The sequence below is a fragment of the Lepus europaeus genome, chromosome 16 (assembly GCF_033115175.1).
Source record: "Lepus europaeus isolate LE1 chromosome 16, mLepTim1.pri, whole genome shotgun sequence".
In the NCBI taxonomy this organism is placed as follows: Eukaryota; Metazoa; Chordata; class Mammalia; order Lagomorpha; family Leporidae; genus Lepus; species Lepus europaeus.
This window is the reverse complement of record NC_084842.1, coordinates 56,429,291-56,455,037: the sequence shown is the minus strand read 5'-3', so window position 1 is coordinate 56,455,037 and position 25,747 is coordinate 56,429,291. Positions and strand designations below refer to the sequence as shown.

Below are 25,747 nucleotides of genomic sequence, written 5' to 3'. Positions count from 1 at the left end.
GGGGGGTGGGGGTGAACCAACGGAAGGAAGACCTTTCTCTCTGTCTCTCTCTCACTGTCTAACTCTGCCTGTCAAAAAATTTTTTTTCTTTATTGTTTTTTAGTTATTTGAGATACATAGAGCAGGAGAGCAAGAGAGAAGAGAAAGAGGGAGCATGTGCAAGAGCAGAGAGAGAGAGAGAGAGAAGCAGCCTTCATGTCTGCCTCTTCATTCGAGAGAGAGAGAGAGAGAGAGAGAGAGAGAAAAGCAGCCTTCATGTCTGCCTCTTTATTCCCTAAATGCCACAATGACTGAGGATAGGCTGGGGCTGAAGCAGTCCAAGTCTCCCATGTGGAGGATAGGAACTCAATTACTTTAGCTATCACTGTGGCTTCCCAGGGTCTACAGTGGCAGAAAGCTGGTATCAGGAGCTGGGAATCAAACGTAGGGGCTCCAGTGAAGGATGTGTGCATCTTAACCATTAGGCTAAATGTCTGCTTCCTGGTGAAAATATTTTACATCTGGCCTGTGTGGTAGTCACTAACTAAATGCCATTATTAAGTGCTTGAAGTGTGGCCAGTGCTACTGATGAACTAAATTTGAAACTGCACATGTGGCTACTGAGTTAGTGAATTGCACAGTGCAAATCTACATAATTTAAATTTTCAAAAACAGCTTTTAAATCTGAAGGCACCTAAAATGAAACTAATGCCATTTAATTTAGATCTTAATTTTCTTTAAGTTAAATTCATATCCAATACTACTTTGGAGGGAAACTTTAGAGGAAAGTAATTTTTTCTTAAGAAAACTGGGAGAAATTGTCACATCTGTAAACTGAGAATTCCCTATGGTAAGATTACATCTTTGCAAAAAATAATTTATAGAACAGCTTTAAGAATTGTCATTTAGGCCGGTGCCATGGCTCAACAGGCTAATCCTCTGCCTAGCGGCGCTGGCACACCAGGTTCTAGTCCCAGTCAGGGCAGTGGATTCTGTCCCGGTTGCCCCTCTTCCAGGCCAGCTCTCTGCTGTGGCCAGGGAGTGCAGTGGAGGATGGCCCAAGTGCTTGGGTCCTGCACCCCATGGGAGACCAGGATAAGCAACTGGCTCCTGCCTTCGGAACAGCGCGGTGCGCTGGCCGCAGCGCACCAGCCACGGCAGCCATTGGAGGGTGAACCAATGGCAAAAGGAAGACCTTTCTCTCTGTCTCTCTCTCTCACTGTCCACTCTGCCTGTCAAAAAGTTAAAAAAAAAAAAAAAAAAAAAAAAAAGAATTGTCATTTAAATTTGCATCTGCCAAAACAATGCCATACAGCTTGAGTTTAGAATAAATTTCCCAGGAAATAATCTTATGAATGAGTGAGTTTTTTCTCTCCTTTAATATGTCATATGTTTGGACTTGCTAAATACTCAGAATTATATTGGTACTTATAGTAATACCAAATAATGTACCTAGTGACTAAAGATGTTTGAAAAATAATTGAAATTTTAAAAATTAGTGCTGTGATGAAGCAGGTAAAGCCAGTGCCTGCAGTGCCAGCATCCTGTATGGGCACCAGTTCAAGTCCCAATTGCTCTGCTTCTGTATCAGCTCTCTGCTATGGCCTGGGAAAGCAGCGGAGGATGGCCCAAGTCCTTGGGCCCCTGCACCCACGTGGGAGACCTGGAGGAAGCTTCTGGCTCCTGGCTCCTGGCTTCGGATTGGCCCAGCTTTGGCCATTGTGACCATTTGGGGAGTGAGCCAGCAGATTGAAGACCTCTTTCTCTCTCTGCTTCTGCCTCTGCAACTCTGCCTTTAAAATAAATAACTAAATCTTTTAAAAAAAAAAAAACAAAAACTAGCCATGAAGACACCCAGAAAACTGAAGGTAGACGTAGTAATAGTAATATTTGACAGTTGCTGTTTGTCAAATTATTCTGATTCAGTAGTAAATTATATGTGCTAAGCCATTCAGTATCCAGCATCAAATTATAGGTATATAAATCATAGACTGGTTGCACAAAAGACCAAAATATTCAATTAGATGTTTCATTACAAGGCAATTTTAAATGTTATTTTATTCATTAAAATCTGAATGCATTTAAAAGAGAATAATTTTACTGCATCTGCAGTACATAATACTATAACTCTATTAAATACAAATAAGTATAAGGAAAGGGGAATAGAAAATAATTAAATAATATTTTATGTAAAAAAAAATATTTTTGAAAATCTTGTCACTTTTTCCCCACTTTATATGTTGCTTTTCTGATTAGAGTTGGGCACTTATATTTTACTTAAATATATAAGCCTATAACATCTTGATAATCTTTAGAATTTTTGTTTTTCATGGACCTATTTATATATTTTGAAAGGAAACCATTTGTATTTTTGCAAAGTATTTTTTTTCTTTTTCAGGTATGGATTTTCCAATATGCGCTACATTTCTTCACTGATTAGTGGTGTTGGTATTTTCATGATGGGAGCAGGATTATCTTGGTACCATGGAGTCATGGGATTGCTTCATCCTCAACCAATAGAATCTCTTTTATGGGTAATCCTTTCTTTTTATTTGCTGTTTTGAAGTAATGTGACATAGTAATTGAGTATAGCAGAATACCTTGGTCATGTTGGTGTTAAAGAACAAGAATAACATATACCTTTTTGACTGATACAGGGTTGTGTACCTGTAGTTGTGTTTTTTGAAACCTGATTGGAGGGGCTAGCACTGTGGCATAGTGGGTAAAGCTGTCGCCTGCAGTGCCAGCATCCCATATGGACGCCAGTTCAAGTCCGGGCTGTTCCACTTCCTATCCAGCTCTCTGCTATGGCCTGGGAAAGCAGTAGAAGATGGCCCAAGTGCTTGGGCCCTTGTACTCACGTGGGAGACCTGGAAGAAGCTCCAGGATCTTGGCTTTAGATTGGCACATCTCTGGCCATTGCAGCCAGAGGAGTGAACCAGCAGATGGAAGACCTCTCTCTCTCTCTCTCTCTCTCTCTCTCTCTCTCTCTTCCTCTCTGTAACTCTGCCTTTCAAGATAAATAAATATGTTTTAAAAAAACGTGATTGGATGGGACCTAAATCCATATGACTCAGGGCTGTTTACCAAGAGGATTTCTGTAGGTACAATTATTAAGCCTCATCTCATTGATTAAGATCTTGGGCAGTTCCATTGATTTCTCCCAGTCATTAGTGAAGAACATGCCTCTGTTCACTTTTTCTTACAAGAATCATCTTGTATCTGTAATTAAAATATCCCGTCTTGTGTGATAATAGTAAGTGAGAACCTTCAGGTAGGAATGAGAGGATTGTTACCCTCTGTATTGCCCAACCTGGGGCTTCTACCCTTTTACTTCCTAGGCAGTGTCCAAGGTTGGGGCAGGAAACAAGAGATACAACTTTACTGACAGTGATGCCGTTTTGCATGATTCCTCTGGCCTTTGTTTTAGGCTTTTTCTTTTTTTTTCTTTTTGTAAAGATTTTATTTATTTATTTGACAGGTAGAGTTACAGACAGTGAGAGAAAGAGAGAGAGGTCTTCCTTCCATTGGTTCACTCCCCAAATGGCTGCAACAGCCGGAGCTGCGCTGATCTGAAGCCAGGAGCCAGGTGCCTCCTCCTGGTCTCCCATGCAAGCAGAGGCCCAAGCACTTGGCCCATCCTCCACTGCCCTCCTGGGCCACGGCAGAAAGCTAGACTGGAAGAGGAGCAACCGGGACTAGAACCGGTGCCCATATGGGATGCCGGCACCGCAGGCGGAAGATAACCTAGTGCACCACGGTACCGGCCCCAGGCTGTCTTTTTCTTGTTGGAGATTAACTTCCCTGGTTGCTCTGAGTTTGGCTCCCTTGACAAGCACAAATTGGTTACAGAGCACCCCTGCCAGCTTCTGCAACTCATGGTGTTGTTCCAGACACTGCTGACATTGCCTTAAATTTGGCAAGAATACCTTTTGTGCAGTTGATCTCTTGCAAAAGACTTGTGCTCCAGATTCCATGTCAGGGCCTCTATGTTAAAACAGACATCTCTAACATATTTTCTGTGAGAGTACATGTTTCTCCCAAACACAGTCTTGTAGCCTGCTGACACAGCTAATACCAGACTTGTCTGGAGATTTGTTATTCATGTGTGCATCAGACACAGTTTTCTGTGATTTCCAGACTGCAGGGGACACACATCAAACCCTCTGAGCAGTCTCAGCTGCTCGATAGCTTTCACCACTGAAGTCTTCACTTCTGACCTCCTTAGCTTCAGCTTTTCCTATGTGGTTCAGTAGATGTGGAGTTAGGATGTGGTCTAGAGGGTAGAGGTCCCAGGCTGGTGTGTTCTGTGCAAGGCCTAATAATGGTATACCACCTTATTTTGGACTATGGGGATACTTATAACCTATTTTGTTCTATATTTTGGGTTGAAGCCAGAACAAGACAGAATCGATCTCATTTTAATATCCTATTAGATCATATAAATGTATGAATAACAAAGGCATTAAACTAGACTCATTTACATTTGTTATTGACTAGTTTCCTACAATTTTATTGACTAGTTTCTTACTGTAATACATTTCATGAAATTAAAATGGCCAAATATATTTTCTTGCTTCCAGGAAGGTTTAGCCACTTTCTAGATACCTTATTGTCCTAGCATTTATATGTTTTTTCAAGGTTTGCTTGCTCCTTCCTTCCTTCCTTCCTTCCTTCTTTCCATCCTTCCCTTCCTTCCCTTCCTTCCCTTCCTTCCCTTCCTTCCCTTCCTTCCCTTCCTTCCCTCCCTCCCGGGGCTAAGCCAGGCTGAGGCCGGGAGCCTGGAACTTGCTCTGGGTCTCCCACACTGGTGGCAGGAGCCAAAAGCACTTGGGCTGTCTTCTGCTGCTTTCTTAGGCACAGAAGCAGGGAGCTGGATCAGAATTGAAACAGCTACTACTCAAACTGGCATCTGATGCAGGATGCTTAACCTGCTGCACCGTAACTCCAGCCCTTCATCTAATTTGTATAACATTGTTTTACAGGGGCAGAACATTCTCTGAAGTAGAGAATTTTCAGTTGTGTGTAAGTTTTAAAACTCTAGAAAGTCTTGTGTCTTTTAGTAACTCAGTGGGGTTTTGTAAGACCATGGCCCTTTGCTAATTGAATAATAGATTCAGTACACCATAAGCCAGTTTATGTTTATTAATTATTTTTGAATCCTTGGTTGACACCTGCTGTTTTCTTTCATTGAATGATAAATGTGTCTTAAATCCTTTTGAGAAGGAGATGGAAGGATTAAAAAAAGAGTTACTGGGAAGTTTACCTACTATGTTAATTATGCTTTGTTTTGAGTAAAAAGAGTCTGGAATTGAACTGGAGAGACTGCAGTTTGATTCTTACTCTGCTGTCATTCCTGTGTGCTAAGGGAAATTGCTTAACTTTGGAAGATATCAGTTTCCTTTTCAGAATTATAAGAGTGTTGGACTAGGTTTCAAATTTTCAAATCTCTACTTCAGAAAAGTGTGGGGCTGGGGCTGGTGTCATGGCATAGCTGCTGCATGCGACACCAGCGTCCCATCGGAGCACTAGTTCATGTCCCAGCTGTTCCACCCTGATTCATTTCCTTCAATTTCACTAAAATTTTTGAACAATTTGTATTGCCAGGTTGATACCTGTATGTCTTAGACTGAAACTTCTTTTGCCATCTTTACTTTTTTTAAAGATTTATTTATTTTACTTGAAAGTCAGAGTTACACAGAGAGAGAAGGAGAGGCAGAGAGAGAGAGAGAGAGAGAGAGAGGTCTTCCATCTGCTGGTTCACTCCCCAATTGGCCGCAATGGTGGTGCTGCGCCAATCCAAAGCCAGGAGCCAGGAGCCTCTTCTGGGTCTCCCACATGGATACAAGGGCCCAAGCACTTGGGCCATTTTCTACTGCTTTCCCAGTCCAGAGCAGAGAGCTGGATTGGAAGTGGAGCAGCCAGGTCTCAAACCTGTGCCCAAATGGGATGCTGGCACTGCAGGTGGTGGCTTTACCCACTATGCCACAGCGCCAGCCCCGCCATCTTTATTTAATTAAGTCTTGAGACAGCAAGGAAAGTAGTGCTACCAAAAAGGAAATATTGGTTACTATTTATAACTACTTTTCTCTCTGAATCAAGATTGGTTGGTACTGGGCATCCAAACAAAATCCAGAAGTTCCAGTATGGTTGTGGATCTTACTGCATTTGGTATGCACATCCTAGATTTCAAATGTTATGTTCATATCATATTGTTCTATCAAGATCCTGATCATCTAGCTTGGATTGGAATTTATGTTTGTGTTTTAGGTATTACAAACCTTATTCATGAATAGCTGTGATTCTTAAATAATTTATGTTTCATTTTAATATTTATTTTCTAGGCATATTGTATTTTAGCAGGATCATTGGTATCTGAAGGAGGTAAGTTTCTCCTTATTTTTTAAGTCCATTATTACAGTCTGCTAAGTTCTGTTGATTAAAGAAAACTATGAAAATAGGAATCCAAGCTTTGTCTACTTTTAGGAAGTAAAGCCTTTATGTAAGTACTGTGTCTGTTGTAATGGATGGAGGCAAGGGAAAGTAATTTTTGTTCTTGCGAATCATATCATCTCAGAACATTTGAAATACAGTATAAAAATATAACTGTACTGAGTTTTTAAAATCAGGTTTTTTAAAACTTTTATTTAATAAATATAAATTTCCAAAATACAGCTTATGGATTATAATGGCTTTTTCCCCCCATAACTTCCCTCCCACCTGCAACCCTCTCCTCTCCCATTCCCTCTCCCATTCCATTCACATCAAGATTCATTTTCAATTCTCTTTATATACAGAAGATCAGTTTAGCATATATTAAGTAAAGATTTCAACAGTTTGCACCCACACTGAAGCACAAAGTGTGAAATACTGTTTGAGTACTAGTTATAGCATTAATTCACATTGAACAACACATTAAGGACAGAGATCCTACATGAGGAGTAAGTACACAGTGACTCCCGTTGTTGATTTAACAAATTGACACTCTTGTTTATGGCGTCAGTAATCACCCTAGGCTCTTGTCATGAGTTGCCAAGGCTATTGAAGCCTCTTGAGTTCGCCGACTCTGATCTTATTTAGAGAAGGTCATAGTCAAAGTAGAAGTTCTCTCCTCCCTTCAGAGAAAGGTACCTCCTTCTTTGATGGCCCGTTCTTTCCACTGGGATCTCACTCGCAGAGATCTTTCATTTAGGTTTTTTTTTTTTTTTTTTTTTGCCAGAGTGTCTTGGCTTTCCATGCCTAATATGGGCTCTTCAGCCAGATCTGAATGCCTTAAGGGCTGATTCTGAAGCCAGAGTGCTCTTTAGGACATCTGCCATTCTATGAGTCTGCTGTGTATCCTGGTTCCCATGTTGGATCGTTCTCTCCCTTTTTTATTCTATCAGTTAGTATTTGCAGACACTAGTCTTGTTTATGTGATCCCTTTGACTCTTAGTCCTGTCATTATGTAAAATCAGGTTTTAGTAGTGTCAACCAGAAGCCTGCCTCTGTGATGTAAATATCTCAGTTTCTGAAACATACAGCTGTAGTAATAGAAAAGTACTTCAAAAAGTTCATGTTTATTATCATTTATTTGAAAGAGTTACAGAGAGGTAGAGACAGAAAGAGAAAGAGTTCTTCCATCTGCTGGTTCACTCCCCAAATGGCCACAATTGCTGGAGTTGAGCCTATCTGAACCCAGGAGCCAGGAGCTTCCTTCGGGTCTCACATGTAGGTGTACGGGCACAAGCACTTGGGCCATCCTCTGCTGCTTTCCCAGGCACATTAGCAAAGAGCTGGATCAGAAGTGAAGCAGCTGGGACTCAAACTGGTGCCCATATGGGATCCTGGTGCTGCAGGCTTGGGCTTTAACCTGCTGCACCACAGCGCTGGCCCCCCTTCACTTGTTTTTAACAGTGTTTTCATTGACAATTCATAATTGTAAATGTTTATGGGGCCCTTCATCTTTGATAGTGTGTAAAGTCATAATAACACCTGTCTCAGGATTTTGGAAGGATCAAAAATGTTTGTGCTTGGGGTGGTACTGTCAAATAGTAGCTGCTTAATAAATTAAGGCTGTTGCTATAGTAAATATATTTATTATGGTTTAGAACGATGATTCATTTTATTATGATGACTAATTGAGGCCTTGATAATACCTAGTTAGTATAGAGCTTTTCCTTATTTTTAGTTTGGCATTAAAGTATTGTGCTTATTTATTTATCTTTTGAGATGCCATCTTTAAAATGTGGAGGCATGAAGTTTCTTCCTTGCTGATATGAATGTTTTTCTTTCAGCAACACTTCTTGTTGCTGTAAATGAACTTCGTAGAAGTGCCCGGGCCAAAGGAATGTCATTTTACAAGTATGGTATGTATTTTAGAAACTAGATGTTTATTTTACCTCCTTTATTTGCTTACAATTATCTAGTACTATTGCTTTGTTCCTAATAGTTGGGCATAAAATATATCCCTGTCTCTTCCCTATGTAGCACTTATTGTATACATAAGGTCTTTCATACAGAGCAGTGTAGGGGTGGGCTTTGAGTTTAGCAGTTAAGACACAGATTAAGATGACCACACAGTTACAACTGGAGGCTCCTGTCTCCAGTTTCCTGCTAACGCAGATCCCAGGAGGCAGCAGTTTTGGCATAGGTAATTGGGTTCTTGGCACCCATATGGGATACTTGGATTGAGCTCCTGGCTCCTAGCCATTGTGGGAATTTAGAGAGTGAGCCAGTAGATGGAGACTGTCCTTTGTGTTTCTCTCTGTCTCTCTGCCACTCAAATAGATAGGTAATCATAATAAAAAGAGGGGTGCAGCCGGCGCCGCGGCTCAACAGGCTAATCCTCCGCCTTGCGGCGCTGGCACAGCGGGTTCTAGTCCTGGTCAGGGCACCGATTCTGTCCCTGTTGCCCCTCTTCCAGGCCAGCTCTCTGCTGTGGCCAGGGAGTGCAGTGGAGGATGGCCCAAGTACTTGGGCCCTGCACCCCATGGGAGACCAGGAGAAGCACCTGGCTCCTGGCATCGGATCAGTGCGGTGCTCCGGCCGCAGCGCGCCAGCCGTGGCGGCCATTGGAGGGTGAACCAACGGCAAAAAGGAAGACCTTTCTCTCTGTCTCTCTCTCTCACTGTCCACTCTGCCTGTCAAAAAAAAAAAAAAAAGAGGGGTGCATGTTTGGCGTAGCAGTTAGGACACCACTTGAGATGCCCGCATCCCGGATTGGAGTACCTGGGTTTGAGTCTTGGCTTCAGTCTCAGTTCCAGCTTTCTGCTAATTTGCCTCCTGGGAAACAGCAGGTGATGGCTTAACTAGTTGGGTCTTCGTCACCCATATGGGAGATACAGGATTGTGTTCCTTGCTCCTGGATTTCTCCAATTGTGGGCATTTCAGGAATGAACAAGTGGATAGGCGTTCTCTTTGTCTTTCTGCCTTTCAAATGAAAAAAAAATGAGAGAGAACTGTAGTATAATTTGAACATAGATACTTTAAATTTGACCTAAATGAACTATCATATTTCATAAATGCTTATATAACTTGAGAAAGTAATTGACTTTATGTATTATATATTACTGACATTTAAGACAAGAAGTTATGTTTATATTGAACAGCATTTTAAAAATCATGGTCTCTCATACAGTTTTTGTTAATTTATAGGTTGATTTTAAATGAAAACTTACTAAAATGTCAAGTTAAGATTTCAGAAATTTTCTTTTCTGTCTCTCTCTTAATGATTAAGTAATGGAAAGTCGTGATCCTAGTACAAATGTTATATTATTGGAGGATACTGCAGCGGTCTTAGGTGTGACAATAGCAGCCACTTGCATGGGCCTTACTTCTATAACAGGTAAATATTTCTTAAATTGCAGGTGATTTGTTTGTACTACCTAAATACTTGATTTTAAACTGGTTACAGACCTTCTAGTCAATGGTACTTTTACAAGTGGGTCATTTTTTAACAATTAGTATAGATAAGTTAGTTTACTTTTTTGTATTACATTTTGACTAAATATTAGTAAAGCTAGCATATAAATTCAGATTTTTGGTGAAATTTATGTTTTGTCAGTTATTAAAAGAGCTAAGCATAATCTTGGCATTTCATCTTTGGAATAAAAAGGCATATTTGTAAAATTCATTATTAATGTTCATAATAATAATGTAATAATGTTTTTATAAATATTGCATATGTATTCATAGATAATAAATCAGCCTTTTTCATTGGTTCTGGGAGAGAATTAAGCCCTAACAACCTAAGGCGGATGTTAGAAGGATCACTTACAGGGCTTGGGGAAATGCAGAACGCTGAGCCCCATCTCTAGAATTCAGAAGGTCCAGGATGAGTCCTGATAATTTGAATTCTACTAAGTTCTCCAGTGATGCTGGTGCTGAACCACTTTGAGAACCTCCTTAAGGCACCCATAGCCTGCAGTGAATTAGCTCCTGTCCTTTGTCTCGAGGATGGTACTAGCTACATGTCATTCTTAGTTGAATGAGAAACAAATCACTGATATCATTTTCTGTAGGGCTTAATTCTCTTGCAGAATTTTAGTAAGAATAAGACAAAAATTGTTTATTTCTTTAAGCGTTTTATTTTGCAATTATTTTGTCAGTCTGGGGTAAGAAAAGTACTAATATGTCTATAAGAAATGGACTCTATATTATTAATATGTACATGATGTCTCTTATTTTCAAAAGCTCTGAATCATCACCCATGTAATGACCAGTTGCAAGAAACAAAGTCTTAGGGAACTAAGTCATATAATTTTCCTGTGTATTATGAAATAGTGGTAGTAGCATCCCCCTTTTTTAGTATGGTAAAGCTAAAAGAGGTAACTAAAGGAATTAGGAAGGATTTTAAGTTCCTTTATTTACTTGCTGTAATTCATTGTTCTCAAAATCGCATTAAACGAATAGACTGTTAATTTAATGTTTAATGTGCTTTATTCAGGCAATCCACTCTATGACAGCCTAGGCTCTCTGGGTGTGGGCACCTTATTAGGTGTGGTCTCAGCATTCCTCATCTACACTAACACAGAAGCCCTCTTGGGGCGATCCATCCAGCCGGAACAAGTACAGCGGCTTACTGAACTCCTGGAGAACGACCCTTCAGTAAGGTCAGCCTTATTTCAGTGATGCTTTTAAGGCTTACAAAAACATATTAAAAAACAGAAATGCTTGGTTTGTAAATGCTTTCAGAAAAAGTTTTGGATTCCTAGCCTTTAGAAGTTTGCAAATCAGTTAACTCCTTCATGTGGAACCCCTATGCTTGTATTTTCCTTATATTTGTATTGCAATTTCAAGTGCATTGAATTTTACAAGATTTTTATTTGCGAAGAATGATTATCAAATTAAATTATACTTCTTTTGAAAATTGACCATTTCAGCTTATTTAAAAATTTTTTCCTTATAATTTTTTGTTTTAAATTGTGTATGGCTGAAAAATTGAAGACTTAGGAAGAAGTCGGCAGAAGAACTATAGAGTTCTGATAGAGCTTTCCAGTATAATTGAGTAGCAGTGTGGTTTCATAATGACATGGAAGAACAAACCTTTAGATTCCTCATTTTCTGGTAGTTACCTACTCATATGTATTTTCCAGACTTTTTTTTTTTTAAATCTTTATTTATTTATTTGGACAGGTAGAATGGACAGTGAGAGAGAGAGAGAGACAGAGAGAAAGGTCTTCCTTTGCTGTTGGTTCACTCTCCAATGGCTGCCGCGGTGCACTGCGCTGATCCGAAGGCAGAAGCCAGGTGCTTCTCCTGGTCTCCCATGGGGTGCAGGGCCCAAGCACTTGGGCCATCCTCCACTGCACTCCTGGGCCATAGCAGAGAGCTGGCCTGGAAGAGGAGCAACCGGGGCAGAATCTGGCACCCCCACCGGGACTAGAACCCAGTGTGCCGGCGCCGCAAGGCGGAGGATTAGCCTGTTGAGGCACGGAACCGGCCTTTTCCAGACTTTAACAGGTGTTTGTTTTAGTTTATTTCCTTTTGCTATAACAAAGCGCTGGGGCTCACTAGGCTAATCCTCCGCCTGCAGCGCCGGCACTGCAGGTTCTAGTCTCGGTTGGGGCACCAGTTCTGTCCCGGTCGCTCCTCTTCCAGGCCAGCTCTCTGCTGTGGCCCGGGAGTGCAGTGGAGGATGGCCCAAGTGCTTGGGCCCTGCACCCCATGGGAGACCAGGAGAAGCACCTGGCTCCTGGCTTCAGATCAGTGCGGTGCGCCGGCCGCAGCGGCCATTGGAGGGTGAACCAACGGCAAAAAGGAAGACCTTTCTCTCTCTCTCTCTCTCTCTCTCTCTCTCTCACCATCCACTGTGCCTGTCAAAAAAAAAAAAAAAAGAATACTTGAGAGCTGGCGTTGTGGCATGGAGGATTAAGCAGCTGCTTATGACAGGCAAAGTGGCTGCTCCACTTCTGATCCAGCTCCCCTAGAAAGCAGCAAAAAATGGCCCAAGTGCTTGGGTTCCCATTTGGGAGATCTGGAAGGAACTCCTGATTCCTGGCTTCCTCCTGACCCAGCCTCGGCCATTGTGGCCATATGGGGAGCAAACCAGTGGATGGAAGAACTCTCTCTCTGTCTCTGTCTCTGTCTCTCTCTCTCTCTCTGGAACTCTGCCTTTCAAATAATAAGTCTTAAAAAAATATACTTGGAGTCTCATTCTTTCCCCCACGGTTCTCTACTTTCTTCAAGATTCAGAGTATTTTCTTAATTTCTTATGTATCCTCCTTTAAAGACAAGATAATGTCACCATTGAAAAGGGAGAGTTCTCAACAGTTCCTTAGGGAATTTTGGTTGTTGGGGGCTGGGACAGGAAGGATGAAAAGCAGTTTTACCCAAGCATCTGCTTTCCTTTAGGAGGCGAAGCAGTGTAGTAGAAAGGCACCTGCTCTCCTGAGTGTTGGCTGGGCCTGAGCAAATCACTGATGTCCTTCTGGAACCGTGGATAATCTGAAGATATCACCCTATCTACTTTGTTGAAGTTGTTCATTAAATGCCTGCCTTCTAGATGTGTTAGTTCATCATTCCTGACCTAATGCTCAAGTGGTAGTTATTACTACCTCATTCTAATAGAGTACTTCACAGAGTTGTATGAATACTTTTAAAGAAACTAGTAAATATAAAAGCGACTCACATAATCTAAGGCATTATTATAATGAAAGATTTTTTTTTATAAGTGATATTTAGGAAATTGGTAAATGGATATGGGGAAAATTTATGTGATAACATAACATTTTAGAAAATCAGTTTACAGTTACGGATTTTTTTTTTTTTTAAGATTTATTTTATTTATGTGAAAGAGTTACAGAGAGAGGTAGAGGCAGAGAGAGAGGTCTTCTATCCACTGGTTCACTCTCCAGATGGCCTCAATGGCTAGAGCTGCACCTATCCAAAGCCAGGAGCCAGGAGCTTCTTTCAGGTCTCCCATGTGGGTGCAGGGGCCCAAGGGCTTGGGCCATCTTCTGCTTCTATCCCAGGCCACAGCAGAGAGCTGGATCAGAAGTGGAGTAGCCGGGACCAGAACCAGCGCCCATATGGGATGCCGGCGCTTCAGGCCAGGGCTTTAACCCACTGCGCCACAGCGCCGGCCCCCAATTAAGGATTTTTTAATATACAGGTTTATAATTCACATATGTAAAATCACCATAAAACAATAATATACAGGTTTATAATTCACATGTGTGAAATCACCATAAAACAATATTTACCAAGTTTGCATGTTTGTGTACCATTAGGTAAAAAACTGCTAACTGTTGGATGAGCCTTGGGAAACGATAAATGGCACTTGAGGGTGCACACTGTGAAGCAGTGGTGGTCCATCTTCATCACTAGTGGGAGAGGGGAACTGCATCAAAGTGTCTGTGTGTACATGACTTTGTGTGCATTATTTTTGGCTGCAGGGCAATTCATGACGTTAAAGCCACAGATCTTGGATTGGGTAAAGTTAGATTTAAGGCAGAAGTGGATTTTGATGGACGAGTTGTTACAAGATCATATTTGGAAAAACAAGATTTTGACCAAATGCTACAAGTGAGTTTATGTATTTACATTTTATTCTATAGCCAAGGATTAGAAAATTACTTTTTCAATAAATAAAAGTTTTTCTTTTACAGGTCTTAAAGTAACTTCCTCTTAACTTTGTAGGTCCTAAAATTTGAGAGTGGGTTGGAGGAAACAGCAGAAGGCAAACTTATTATCGAATTGTTTATGCTTGTTATGTGCCAGGTTCTTTATCTGTTTCATCTAATTTTTGTGTAATTCCATGAAGTAAAGAAATAACATTTTCATTTTAACATGTCGCAATTGAGACACAGAGAGACAAGGTGACATAGAAAAACCTGTCTCAAGTTGCAGGGCCAGATACATGGAGTCAGGTACAAAGTTAGAGATCTCTGACTCCAGCATCTATACTTTTCCATTAAGAATACAATTGGGATTCACCTTCCACCCACAGTTTCACAATCTAAGGTTACAGTTCCTCACAGTCAGCTGTGGTCTGAAAATACTAAATGGAAAATTTCAGAAATAAATGATTCATAAGTTTAAATTGCTGTTCTGAGCAGTATGCTGAAATTTCATGCAATCCTGACAGGGCTGAAGCATTGTTGTAGGTATTTAGGGTATAAACCAGTGGATGGAAGATGTCTCTGTTTCTCCCTTCTCTGTCATTCTATCTTTCAAATAAATAAATGAATAAATAAATCTTTGAAAAATTTGTGTACATAGTATCATATTGTATACTTTTTAAAAAAAGATTTATTTGAAAGGCAGAGTAATAGAGAAAGAGAAGGAGAGGGAGATATTTTTCTAGTTTGTTCCAACTGCTCTGCTTCCAATCCAGCTTCCTGCCAATGACCTTGGGAAAGCAGTAGATGATAGTCCAAGTACTTGGGCCTCTGCCACCCAAGTGAGAGATCAGGATGGAATTCCTGACTGCTGGCTTTGGCTTGGCCCAACCCTAGGTCTTGTATAATGGGGAATGAACCATTCAGTAGATGGAAGATCTTTTTTTCTCTTTGTCTCTCTGTTACTCTGCCCTTCAAAGAAATTAAATATATAAATAATTACATAAGTAAATCTTTACAAAAATAATTTTAAGAAATGTTTTCTGTGAAAAAAAATTAAGTTTGTTTTCTCCTTTTCTTTTCTATATAGGAAATTCAAGAAGTGAAAACTCCAGAAGAACTAGAGACCTTTATGCTTAAACATGGAGAGAACATTATTGACACCTTAGGAGCTGAAGTGGACAGACTTGAGAAGGAACTAAAAGTAAGGTGGTTTCAGAACAGTAACATGATGACAATGGCAACTATATTTGGAATACTTTGCATCAGATATACTAGGCATGGTTCTATAACATCATAAATTGAAATTTTGGGAAACATTGGTTCATGGACTTACATAGATCTTTGTAATAGTATTCTGGTAAAAACAAACAAAAAAAGCATTTTATGTGACGACATACTTCAGTATGATGCAGAAGGCGCTTTATGCATACTTCCCATTTTGTCCTGCATTTTTACAAGTTACTCAAGAGTTGAGTTTTAATAAAATTGATACATTTCACTACTTCAAGATGGATATTTTAAAATGATACTGGCTTTTTTTTTTTAACTGTTGATTTTGTAGCAGTAAAGGGACCAATGACAGTTAGTCCGGTTTGGTGCCAGCAGTTTTATCTACCATAACTTTTATGCCACGTGAGGAAATGTCAGCAGAGGAAGGGCAGTTAACAGCTTAGTGTTAGTTTGGAAATGTTTTTGACCTTAGAGTGCTCCAGAAAAGTTCTTGGGACCTCAACACTGTTTGGACCTTGAGAACCACTGTTAGGTATAGGATATGAGACAGCAGTTATTTTCATACAAGGTAACATGAGAAAGAATAAAGTTTGCTCTTCTACTTGTTTTTATTTCCCTGACAAGGAAAATAATGAACTAAATCTTTGTTCTGTACACTTTAATAGAAACAATAAGTCAGATGCCAGACTTAAGAATAATTAGCAGATTGTTCATTCTGAAATATATGTACACTTATCACAATCAACCTTGTTATTTTTGTTTAGCTAACTTTGTATTTTAATTAAATGATATTAAGTCATTAGCAGTGTTTTTAAATTATACAAGGGATCTTTAAGAAGTTCATAGAAAATGCGTACTATGTTTTAATTCCATTTTTCCATGAATTAAAAAAATATTTATTTTTATTTTATTTGAAAAGCAGAAAGAGAGAATCTCTTCCATGCACTGGTTTATTCCCAAATAGCATGCAACAGCCAGGGCTGTGCTAAGCAAAAGCCAGGAATCCAGCACTCAGAACTGGGTCTCCTATGTGGATGGCAGGGACCCAAGTAGGTGAGCCATCATCTGCTGCCCCTCAGGGTGCATATTAAAAGGAAGCTGGATGGGAAGTGGAGCCAGAGTATGAACCAGGCACTCCAGTATGGGATGTGGGCATCCCACGTAGAATCTCTTTTTAAAAAAAAAAAAAGACTATTTTTATTTATTTGAAAGAGTTACAGACAGAGGTCTTCCATCCATTGATTCATTCCCCAGTGGCCACAATGGCTGGAGCTGAGATGATCTGAAGCCAGGAGCTAAGAGCTTCTTCCAGGTCTCCCATGTGGCTGCAGCAGCCCAAGGACTTGAGCCATCCTTTGCTGCCTTCACAGGCACATTAACAGGGAGCTGGATTGGAAGTAGAGCAGCCGGGACTCGAACTGGTGTCCATATGGGATGCCAACACTGCAGGCCGAGGCTTTAGCCCGCTTTGTCACAGTGCCAGCCCCCCAAGTAGAGTCTTAACTGCTGTGCTTAGTGCCCCCCAGTCTATGAACTTTTTAAAGTGCCCCCTTTGAAGTCTTTGAAGCCAAGAAGCCAACTCTTAAAAAAAAAAAAGCTTATTTATTTATTTATTTGAAAGGCAGAGCAATGGAAGCAGAGGGAGAGACGGAGATCTTCCGTCTGCTAGTTTGCTCCCCAAATGGCACAAGAGATAGGACTGCGCCAGGCTGAAGTCAGGAACCAGGAACACCATTCATGTATCCCACATGGATGGCAGGGGCCTAAATACTTTGGCCACCATCTGCCTCCTTCCCAGAGTGCATCCAACAGGAAGCTGGATTGGAAGCAGAGCAGCCTGGACTTGAACCAGCTGGTGTCACAAGAGGTGGCTTTATTTGCTGCGCCACAATGCCGGCCTACATTAAACTAATTTAACGCACACATTCAAGTAGGAACATCTCTGGCTAAGATAGTACAGCATAATTAATCTTAAATGAAAGGAATGTTTTTCATAGTTGAGATGTCAAGCCAAAAGGGAATATATGAATATAAATCTTTCTAGTCATGAAAATAAGCTGATTTTCTTTTGAAAACTTTATACAGTAATGTATTCCCTCATTTTTAGTATCTCATGGTTGTGTTCTAAGTTTAAATTTTAATTATCATTGAATTTCTTTGGAAAACCATGCTCATTAATACTACTCTGTACCAATATAGCCATCTCTATTGAGTAATGCTATTGGGTATTAGACTGGATGGTATTTGTAGCATAAAATTCTAGAAGTTCCAGAGTTCTATGTAAAGATGCTAATAATAGAGGCTAATTCAGAAATTCCCATGTCACAGAATGGGAATTATAAAATTATTACAAGGCCTAAATATGTCTAGTGTGCTTTGTGGGGCAGTGGGTTAACCCACTACCTGGAATGCCTGCGTACAATCTCAGAGTGTTGGTTTGAGTCCTGGCTGCTCTGCTTGTGATCTAGCTTCGCAGCAGGTGAGGCTCCAGTGCTTGGGCCCCTGCCACTCAGGTGGGGATCCAGATTGAGTGCCAGGCTTCTGGCCTTGACCTACCTATCTGTCTGTTCATCTGTTGCCTTACCTTTCAAATATATGAAAATAAATAAGTAAAACATTTTTTAAAAGATGTACTTATTTATTTGAAAGGCAGAGTTACAGGGAGAGAAAAGAGAAGGGAGAGAGAGATCAATCATACATCTACTGGTTTATTCCCCAGATGATCACAACAGCCAGAGCTGGGCCAGGGCTATCCCAGGAGTCTGGAATTCTATCCTGGTCTCCCCATATGAATGGCAGTAGCCCTAACACTTGGGCCATCTTCCACTGCTTTCCAGGCACGTTAACAGGAAGCTGAATTGGAAATGGAGCAGCTAGGATACAAACCAGCGCTCCTACATGATGCTGGTGTTGCAGGTGATGGCTTATCCTGCTGCTCACAATGCCAGTCTTTTTTAAAAAAGATTTATTTATTTATTTGGAAGGCACAGGTATATGGAGAGAAGGAGAGAGAAAGAGAAAACAGAGATCTTCCATCTGCTGGTTCTCTCCCCAGATAGCCGCAACTGCAGGGGCTGGCCCAAGCCAAAGCCAGTAGCCTGGAGCTTCTTCCAGGTCTCTCTTGTAGGTGCAGGGGCCCAAGGGCTTGGGCTATCTTCTACTGCTTTCCTGGGCTCATTAGCCTGGAGCTGGATTGGAAGTGAGGCAGCTGGGACTTAAAACCAGCAACCATATGGGATACTGGCCCTGCAGGTAGAGGCTTGACTTTCTATGCCACAGCACCAGCCCAAAGTAAAACACTTTTTAAAGCTCATCAAAAACAATTTTTGAACTGTTAATATTTTTCTTATCCTATCCTAGCAATGTATAGAGGCCCCCCTGTTGCTCTTTTCAACTAATTACTGATTTTCTGTTTTATTTAAGTAGCAATTTCTTCTGTCACATGATATCTTCTTAGTACATTAATACTATTTCTTCTATTCATTTGTGTTTGCTTTGTGTTGTGCATATATACTTTACAAATATGATTAGCTTTCTCTCTGAAAAGTTGATTTTTTTTTTTTTTTTTTTTTAGATTTATTTATTTACTTGAAAGTCAGAGTTACACAGAGAGAGGAGAGGCAGAGAGAGAGAGAGGTCTTACACCCACTGTTTCACTCCCCAACTGGCCACAATGGCCAGAGCTGTGCCAATCCGAAGCCAGGAACCAGGATCTTCTTCCGGGTCTCCCACATGGGTGCAGGGGCCCAAGGACTTGGGCCATCTTCTACTGTTTTCCCAGGCCATAGCAGAGAGCTAGATCAGAAATGGAGGAGCTGAGACTCGAACCGGCGCCCACATGGGATGCCGGCACTGCAGGCGGCAGTTTTACCTGCTAGCACTGGCCCCAAAATTTGATTTTAAGAGTAGATTAGCTTTGGCCGGCGACTAGGCTAATCCTCTGCCTGTGGCGCCGGCACCCCGGGTTCTAGTCCTGGTCGGGGCACTGGATTCTGTCCCGGTTGCCCCTCTTCCAGTCCAGCTCTCTGCTGTGGCCTGGAAGTGCAGTGGAGGATGGCCCAAGTCCTTGGGCCCTGCGCCCACATGGGAGACCAGGAGAAGCACCTGGCTTCTGGCTTCGGATTAGCGCGGTGCGCCAGCCGCAGCAGCCGTTGTGGGGTGAACCAACGGAGAAGAAAGACCTTTCTCTCTGTCTCTCTCACACTGTCCACTCTGCCTGTCCAAAAAAAAATTTTTTTTAAAAAAAGAGTAGATTAGCTTTTTATGTTTTTTATTAGTGTATATTATATATTGCATTTTAGATGGAATAACATTAAACTTTTCATGAACAGCTAGATTTTTCAAGTTATATTATGATAGGGAAGCATTGAATGGAGAGGGAAAATAAAATTCTGCCTAATTTCTATTTGGAGAAATATTTTTTTACTCCATATTGAATTTAAGTAGATGGCTTATGAAGACACAGCTAATGAAAAATTGAGAGCAAAAGTGTGCCTTCCATGTTTGGGGGTTCCTGGCTACTCTCACACTAGGATCTAAAAGAAAAGTATCCCCAGGCAAACTTGAACAACAATAGTTATAAAAATTCCTGTGTACACTCAATAAAATGCTCTAACTGGAGCCAAGATCTGTTTTAAATGTTATAATTGAATTCCTTTAAGAAATAGCACGAGTCTTTTTTTAATTTAATTTAATTTTTATTTTTTAAGATATGTTTATTTGAGGGGCTGGCACTATGGCGCAGTAGGTTAATCCTCTGCCTGTGGCGCCGGCTCTAGTCCTGGTTGCTCTTCTTCCAGTCCAGCTCTCTGCTGTGGCCTGGGAAAACAGTGGAGGATGGCCCAGACACTTGGATCCTTGCACCTACGTGGGAGACCAGGAGGAAGCTCCTGGCTCCTGGCTTCGGATCAGCTCAGCTCTGGCTGATGCTGCCATTTGGGGAGTGAACCAGTGGATGAAAGATCTTTCTCTCTGTCTCTCCCTCTCACTGTCTCTAAATCTCTCTCTCTCTCAAATAAATAAATAAAATCTTAAAAAAAAAAAAAAGATATCTATTGGAAAGGCAGAATTACAGAGAGAGGGAGATAGATTTCCATCTGCTGATTTGCTCCCCAATGTCTACAGGCCAAGAACTAGAACTCCATCTGGATCTCCCATGTGTGTGTCAGGGGCCCAAGCACTAAGGCCATCTTCCTTTGTTTTCCCAGGCACACTAGCAGGAAGCTGGGTCAGAAGTCGTACAGCCAGGACTCAAACCTGCACTCATGGAGTGCCAGCATTGTAGGTGTGAGCATAACCCCTCTGCGCTGCAGTGCTGGCCCCATAGACTGTCTTTTATGATATGGATTATTAACCCTGAATGACTACCAGAATCATTTACAGTAGCTTTTATCCCTTTGTTGATTTATTTTTATAATTTTTATTAAATAATGCACAAAATGTATAAAGTGAATCAACACTGAAGACTTTGTAACATGAAAAAATATCACCTGCCTTACCCTACTCATTCCTTAATTGTTTCTCAGAGATAACCATTTTTAATGCTTTTAGTCTTTTAGTATTTCTTGTTTACTGCCATATTTCTGTATAAGTCTTATCCTGCTTCTCGTAAGTTAAAATTATTTATTTCTTGTATTTTATAGGCATAAACTTAATTCTTTCATATATTCCTGTCTTCCATTCTCATATTTTAAATTCCCCCCAGATTGTATTAAGTATCCTTTCTTTGTGTACCTGTAGGAAAAATAAAAGCCAATCTTTTTTTTTTTTTTTTAAGATTTATTTATTTGTTTGAAAGTCAGAGAGAGAGAGGTCTTCAATTTGCTGGTTCACTCCACAGATGGCCACAACAGCCAGGGGTGGGCCGATCTGAAGCCAGGAACTCAAAAGCCAAATCTTTACTTTGCCCTCTGGTAGCATAATGTTGTAACTGCCTGCTTAATTATCTGTATCTCCGCACTAGATGTAGTAAGTCAACTGAAGGCAAATAAGGCTTGTTTCCTATTATACCTCAGTGCCTGACGTATAATAGATTATTTTTGTTTTTAACGTTTTTAAGGACTTATTTACTTGAAAGTCAGATTTACAGAGAGAGAGGGAGAGACAGAGAGATCTTCCATCCACTGGTTCACCCCCAAATGGCCACAACAGCGAGGGCAGGGCTAGACCGAAGCTAGGAGCCAGGAATTTCATTTCTGTCTCTCACGTGGGTACAGGGGCCCAAGCACTTGGACCATCGTCTGCTACTTTCCCAGGCACATTAGCAGAAAGCTGGATTGGAAATGGAGCAGCTGGCACTTGAACTGAAGCCCATATGGAATGCCAGTGTCACAAGTGGTAGCTTTACCCCCATGCCACGATGGTTGGCCCTCATTTTTGTTTTTGAATTGGAGTGCCTACCATGTATGATTTTTAACAACCTGATTTCTGCCTGTCTTTTCTGCCCCCTTAGCAACTTCTGTGCTGAACAGACCATAGTGCGAGTACATGTGTTCTGGGCACTCTGCCTTTGCCTGTGCCATTTTTCCTGTTTAGCATTCTTCATTTTCTGTATGGAAGACTCAGCACATTCAAACTCGCTGACATACTGTGTGCTCGCTGGAGGCTCTCTGGGTCTCAGAGCAACAGGAATGTTGTCTTGTTTCCCTCCCCAGGGTTTAGTAAACTCTAATAGGAGCTTGGAGTCTGGAGTCAGGCCTAGAATCTGTCCCGATTCCATCACTTACTTGCTGTGTGACTTTGGACAGGTTATTTTCTTTAAACTTGTTTTCTTGTATGTAAAATGGAAATAATAATCATGAGGATTTTAAAACAGACATGCATGTAAAGGCCCTTAGCACAGTACTTGACATAGTGCTAGGTACTCAGTGAGCGCTGTGGTTATTTTTAGCTAGAATATGTTAACTTATGGGTGGTTATTGCCACACTCATTTCCCTGGCTGACCTGAGTCCCCCAGGGTCAGGAACAGAATCTTATTTAATAAGCAGAGCTCCATTTTCTAGCATAGTGCCTGGCCCGAGACGGAATGGATATACTCAATTATATAAAATAAGTGGTTATTAATTTGCTCTTTCTGATTGTTTTGCCATGATTTTGTTTCTCCATGAAAAAGAGCATACTTCTAGTGCTTTGCAGCACTTGGCACAACCTAAATCCTTCACACTTTTTGTATATTAATGAACTTACAAGCACACCCGGGGAGGTGTGACCACTTTACTGTTCCCTTCCTGACCTTTCTTCTTGCATAGATATTTCTCTTGGCTATCATGCTGTAGTGAATATATTAATATTAATATAGTTATGACTAATTCTTAATTATTAATTTTGTTAATTTAATGTGAACAAATGTCTTCGGTGGTGCTAGTGATCAAACGGAATAAAAAGAAACAGTTTTGCTGCTAATGTGGTGGTGATTTTCTTTCCAGAAACGAAACCCTGAGGTTCGGCACGTGGATTTGGAGATACTGTAAACGTGGTGGAGTCCATCACTTGGGCAGCTCGTTTCCCAGTGCTCTGCAAAGCCCGTTTCCTACTCTTCCACGCTGACTGCAGCGCCACTCAGAAGCCGTTGTTTCTCAGAGGAAGGAAATACTTTGTGTGGAGAGCGACTGAGCAGGCCGCAGAACCAGGACTGCTTCCTAACTTCTATGAGACACAGTACACGTTGGATCAGTCTGAAAATCATGATTTTGTGCTTCAGTCGGAACATTTTGGTACTTACATCGTTGATAATTTCTCATGTTAGCCTGTCAGTCTGTGTTGTACCTTGCAATCATGTTTCCTTTCTTCACACTGGTAAAAAGTAAGCGACATCCCCAGGATTATGGCTCTCTGTTGTGTTTCCACTGAAGGTTTCACCCCATCAGAACCTGCCGGCCTTGAATATGCTGGCTGTGTCCTGCCATGTGGTTTTTAAACAGTCACTCTGCTTTCCTTATAAAATGTGTAAATTATTTGACATACCTTGTGACTTTGACTTGAGTGCTAGGAGGAGCAGTCTCCTAACCTGGTTATCCACAATGTTCATTCCAGAAATGATTTAGTTACTGAACTGAATGAAGACATTTCAGTATACTCTTTTAGGCCATACTTGTTATAATTTTGTAAAATTTCTTGTTTTTCTTTTGCTTCTTTTTCTTATTTGGTTTAATTTTTTTTTTAATGTTAAGAGGTATAAAATAATCCTAGGTGTTTCCATGGGCCAGTGTGATGACTTTTTTTTGTTTAAACAAGTTGCAGTGCCATTTGTTTATTTACTGAGAGATAATGCATTTATAAGCATTTTAACATTCTGTAAAATGGACTAGAAGTATTTATAATTTTATAGACAGGATAGCATTTTATTTTAATTTATTTAAAATGAGGCACTACTTGTGTAAATCTCAACTGTGGGATATTTCTTGCTTTAAGGAGGAGAGAAGTAAACCTCTTAAGCTGAAACTTGTGTCATGATTTTGTATAATACAGTCAATTGTGTGTCTGAGCTTCTTGCAGTTACACATGGGCATTTACCATAATATATTGGTATAATATATTATGTAACTAAATAGCTTTCTAATGACCATAAGCTATCAAGGTTTAAAAAAAATGCAATTTAGTAATTGAAAGTTTAATGGAAGACGACAGCTGTCTCCACTGAAACAACTCACAAGCACCTGAAAGTATTCTGGGAGCAGTGAGCATTGCTCCCGTGAGTGGTGGCTGGAACCTCTTCAGGGTGAGTGTTTGCTTGCAGACCTAACTACCTTTGTGAGGTCAGCATCTTCAGACTTACTGAGATGGGAGATTATTGTAATGCCGGAAACAAAAATAAATCTTTGACTAAAGGGTTTGCAATGGTAATTTTTGATCCAAAACTCATTTGCTTGAAAATTTGCCTTAGTGTATTTTCTCCTTTTATGATTATAGAGCATTTTGGATGCTTTACATTTTAAATGATGTAACATTCCTGATATATTTTGAAAATATAAAATTATTTTACAGGTATGCATACATGTATATAAAATATATTTGGTTCTCTATTTTTTATAGCTTCAAATTCCCTGTTCCTGCTTTTTTAGAAACTTCATTTTTCACCTGTAATGATTCACTCTATACTGTGTCTTCTTCCTCCTGGCCCTTTCCCACGTCATTTCATGTCATTGCCTTATGAAAAATGATACCTGACAGCTGGGGACTCCTGCAAGTGGCACCCACCCCCACCCCGCACAGTCTTCCAGGGCCCTTGAATTCTGAGTAAACAGAAACAGAGCCAGAGTTTTGTTAAAGAAGGTGGTGCAGGGGCCGGCACCATGGCTCACTTGGCTAATCCTCCGCCTGCGGCGCCGGCATCCCATATGGGCGCCGGATTCTGTCCAGTTGCTCCTCTTCCAGTCCAGCTCTCTGCTGTGGCCCTGGAAGGCAGTGGAGGATGGCCCAAGTGCTTGGGCCCTGCACCCCATGGGAGACCAGGAGAAGCACCTGGCTCCTGGCTTTGGATCAGCGCAGTGCACTGGCCGTAGCGGCCATTTGGGGGGTGAACCAATGGAAGGAAGACCTTTCTCTCTGTCTCTCTGTCTCTCACTGTGTATAACTCTACCTCTCAAATAAAAAACAAATAAATAAATAAATAAAATAAAAATGGTGCAGAGCACACTTCCCCACAGCAGAGCAGCCCGGGGTGTGGTTGGGCTCCATGTTTCCGTGGTCCAGGAATTGCATGTAGTATCTGGGAGGAATATTCATCTCATTGCTGGGAAAGAGGCAGCAACTTCCAGGAATTAGGGACCCACCTCTTTCCTCTCCATGGTGGTTTCCACAGGTTGTCATGCCGCCGAGGGGAGTGGTTTTGACTGTGCTAGTGCATTACAGTGAGGGTGTAATGAGGCTGGTGGTTGCGTAGTGGTTAATTTAGATGCCATGTTGGATCAGTCTGATTTGAACCAATTTCTTTGCCTGAATCTTACATATATTTTTCAGTCCAGTTCCAGGAGGGTGGAGCTGGGGCTTGCCACGCACTATTTCAGAGGTTCCAAATTGTATCCAGTTTCCTCTTAGTAAAATTATTCTGAAAAATCTCACATAGTTAGAAAAGGGTTAGCTAATTTTTAGAAATCTCAAAGCTGATATACAGAAATTATCTAAAATACTAGGATCTTTTTTCCCTGAGAAACACGAATTCCTGACATTTCTTTGTTTGGATGAGGTCATACTATTCTTAAATAATAATCCAAAGCTCTATGTTACCATCTTCTTTCAGGTGTATTCAACTCTGCACTGATATTTTTAAAGTTTATTTTCATCAATTTGATATAAAAGAATGAAACATATCTGAGAATGTTAGTATTTTTCTGGAATTTGGAAATATAATTTTTTTCTCATTTAAACTTGTCAAATTTTGATTTTTAAGTTTTGCTCTGATGCGTAACATTTGAGTACTTAAGCATATAAATCTTAATATAAAGTCTTTAAGATTTTATTTGAAAAGTAGAGTTACAGAGAGAGAAGAAGAGAC

The 25,747-nt window shown here is 40.7% G+C and overlaps 1 protein-coding gene across 1 annotated transcript in view; it reads left to right on the top strand.

The window, feature by feature from the left end:
- The window catches only part of SLC30A9 (solute carrier family 30 member 9), a 72,931-nt gene extending 48,647 nt beyond the window's left edge, over positions 1–24,284 (top strand). Inside the window, exons 11-18 of the mRNA XM_062213842.1 lie at positions 2,378–2,513; positions 6,324–6,363; positions 8,256–8,327; positions 9,698–9,805; positions 10,907–11,072; positions 13,857–13,986; positions 15,112–15,225; positions 22,680–24,284. Of these exons, the coding sequence (XP_062069826.1) occupies positions 2,378–2,513; positions 6,324–6,363; positions 8,256–8,327; positions 9,698–9,805; positions 10,907–11,072; positions 13,857–13,986; positions 15,112–15,225; positions 22,680–22,724 (811 nt within the window). The 3' untranslated portion in view covers positions 22,725–24,284. The remainder of the gene's footprint in view (positions 1–2,377; positions 2,514–6,323; positions 6,364–8,255; positions 8,328–9,697; positions 9,806–10,906; positions 11,073–13,856; positions 13,987–15,111; positions 15,226–22,679) is intronic.
- Positions 24,285–25,747: the final 1,463 nt, after the last annotated feature.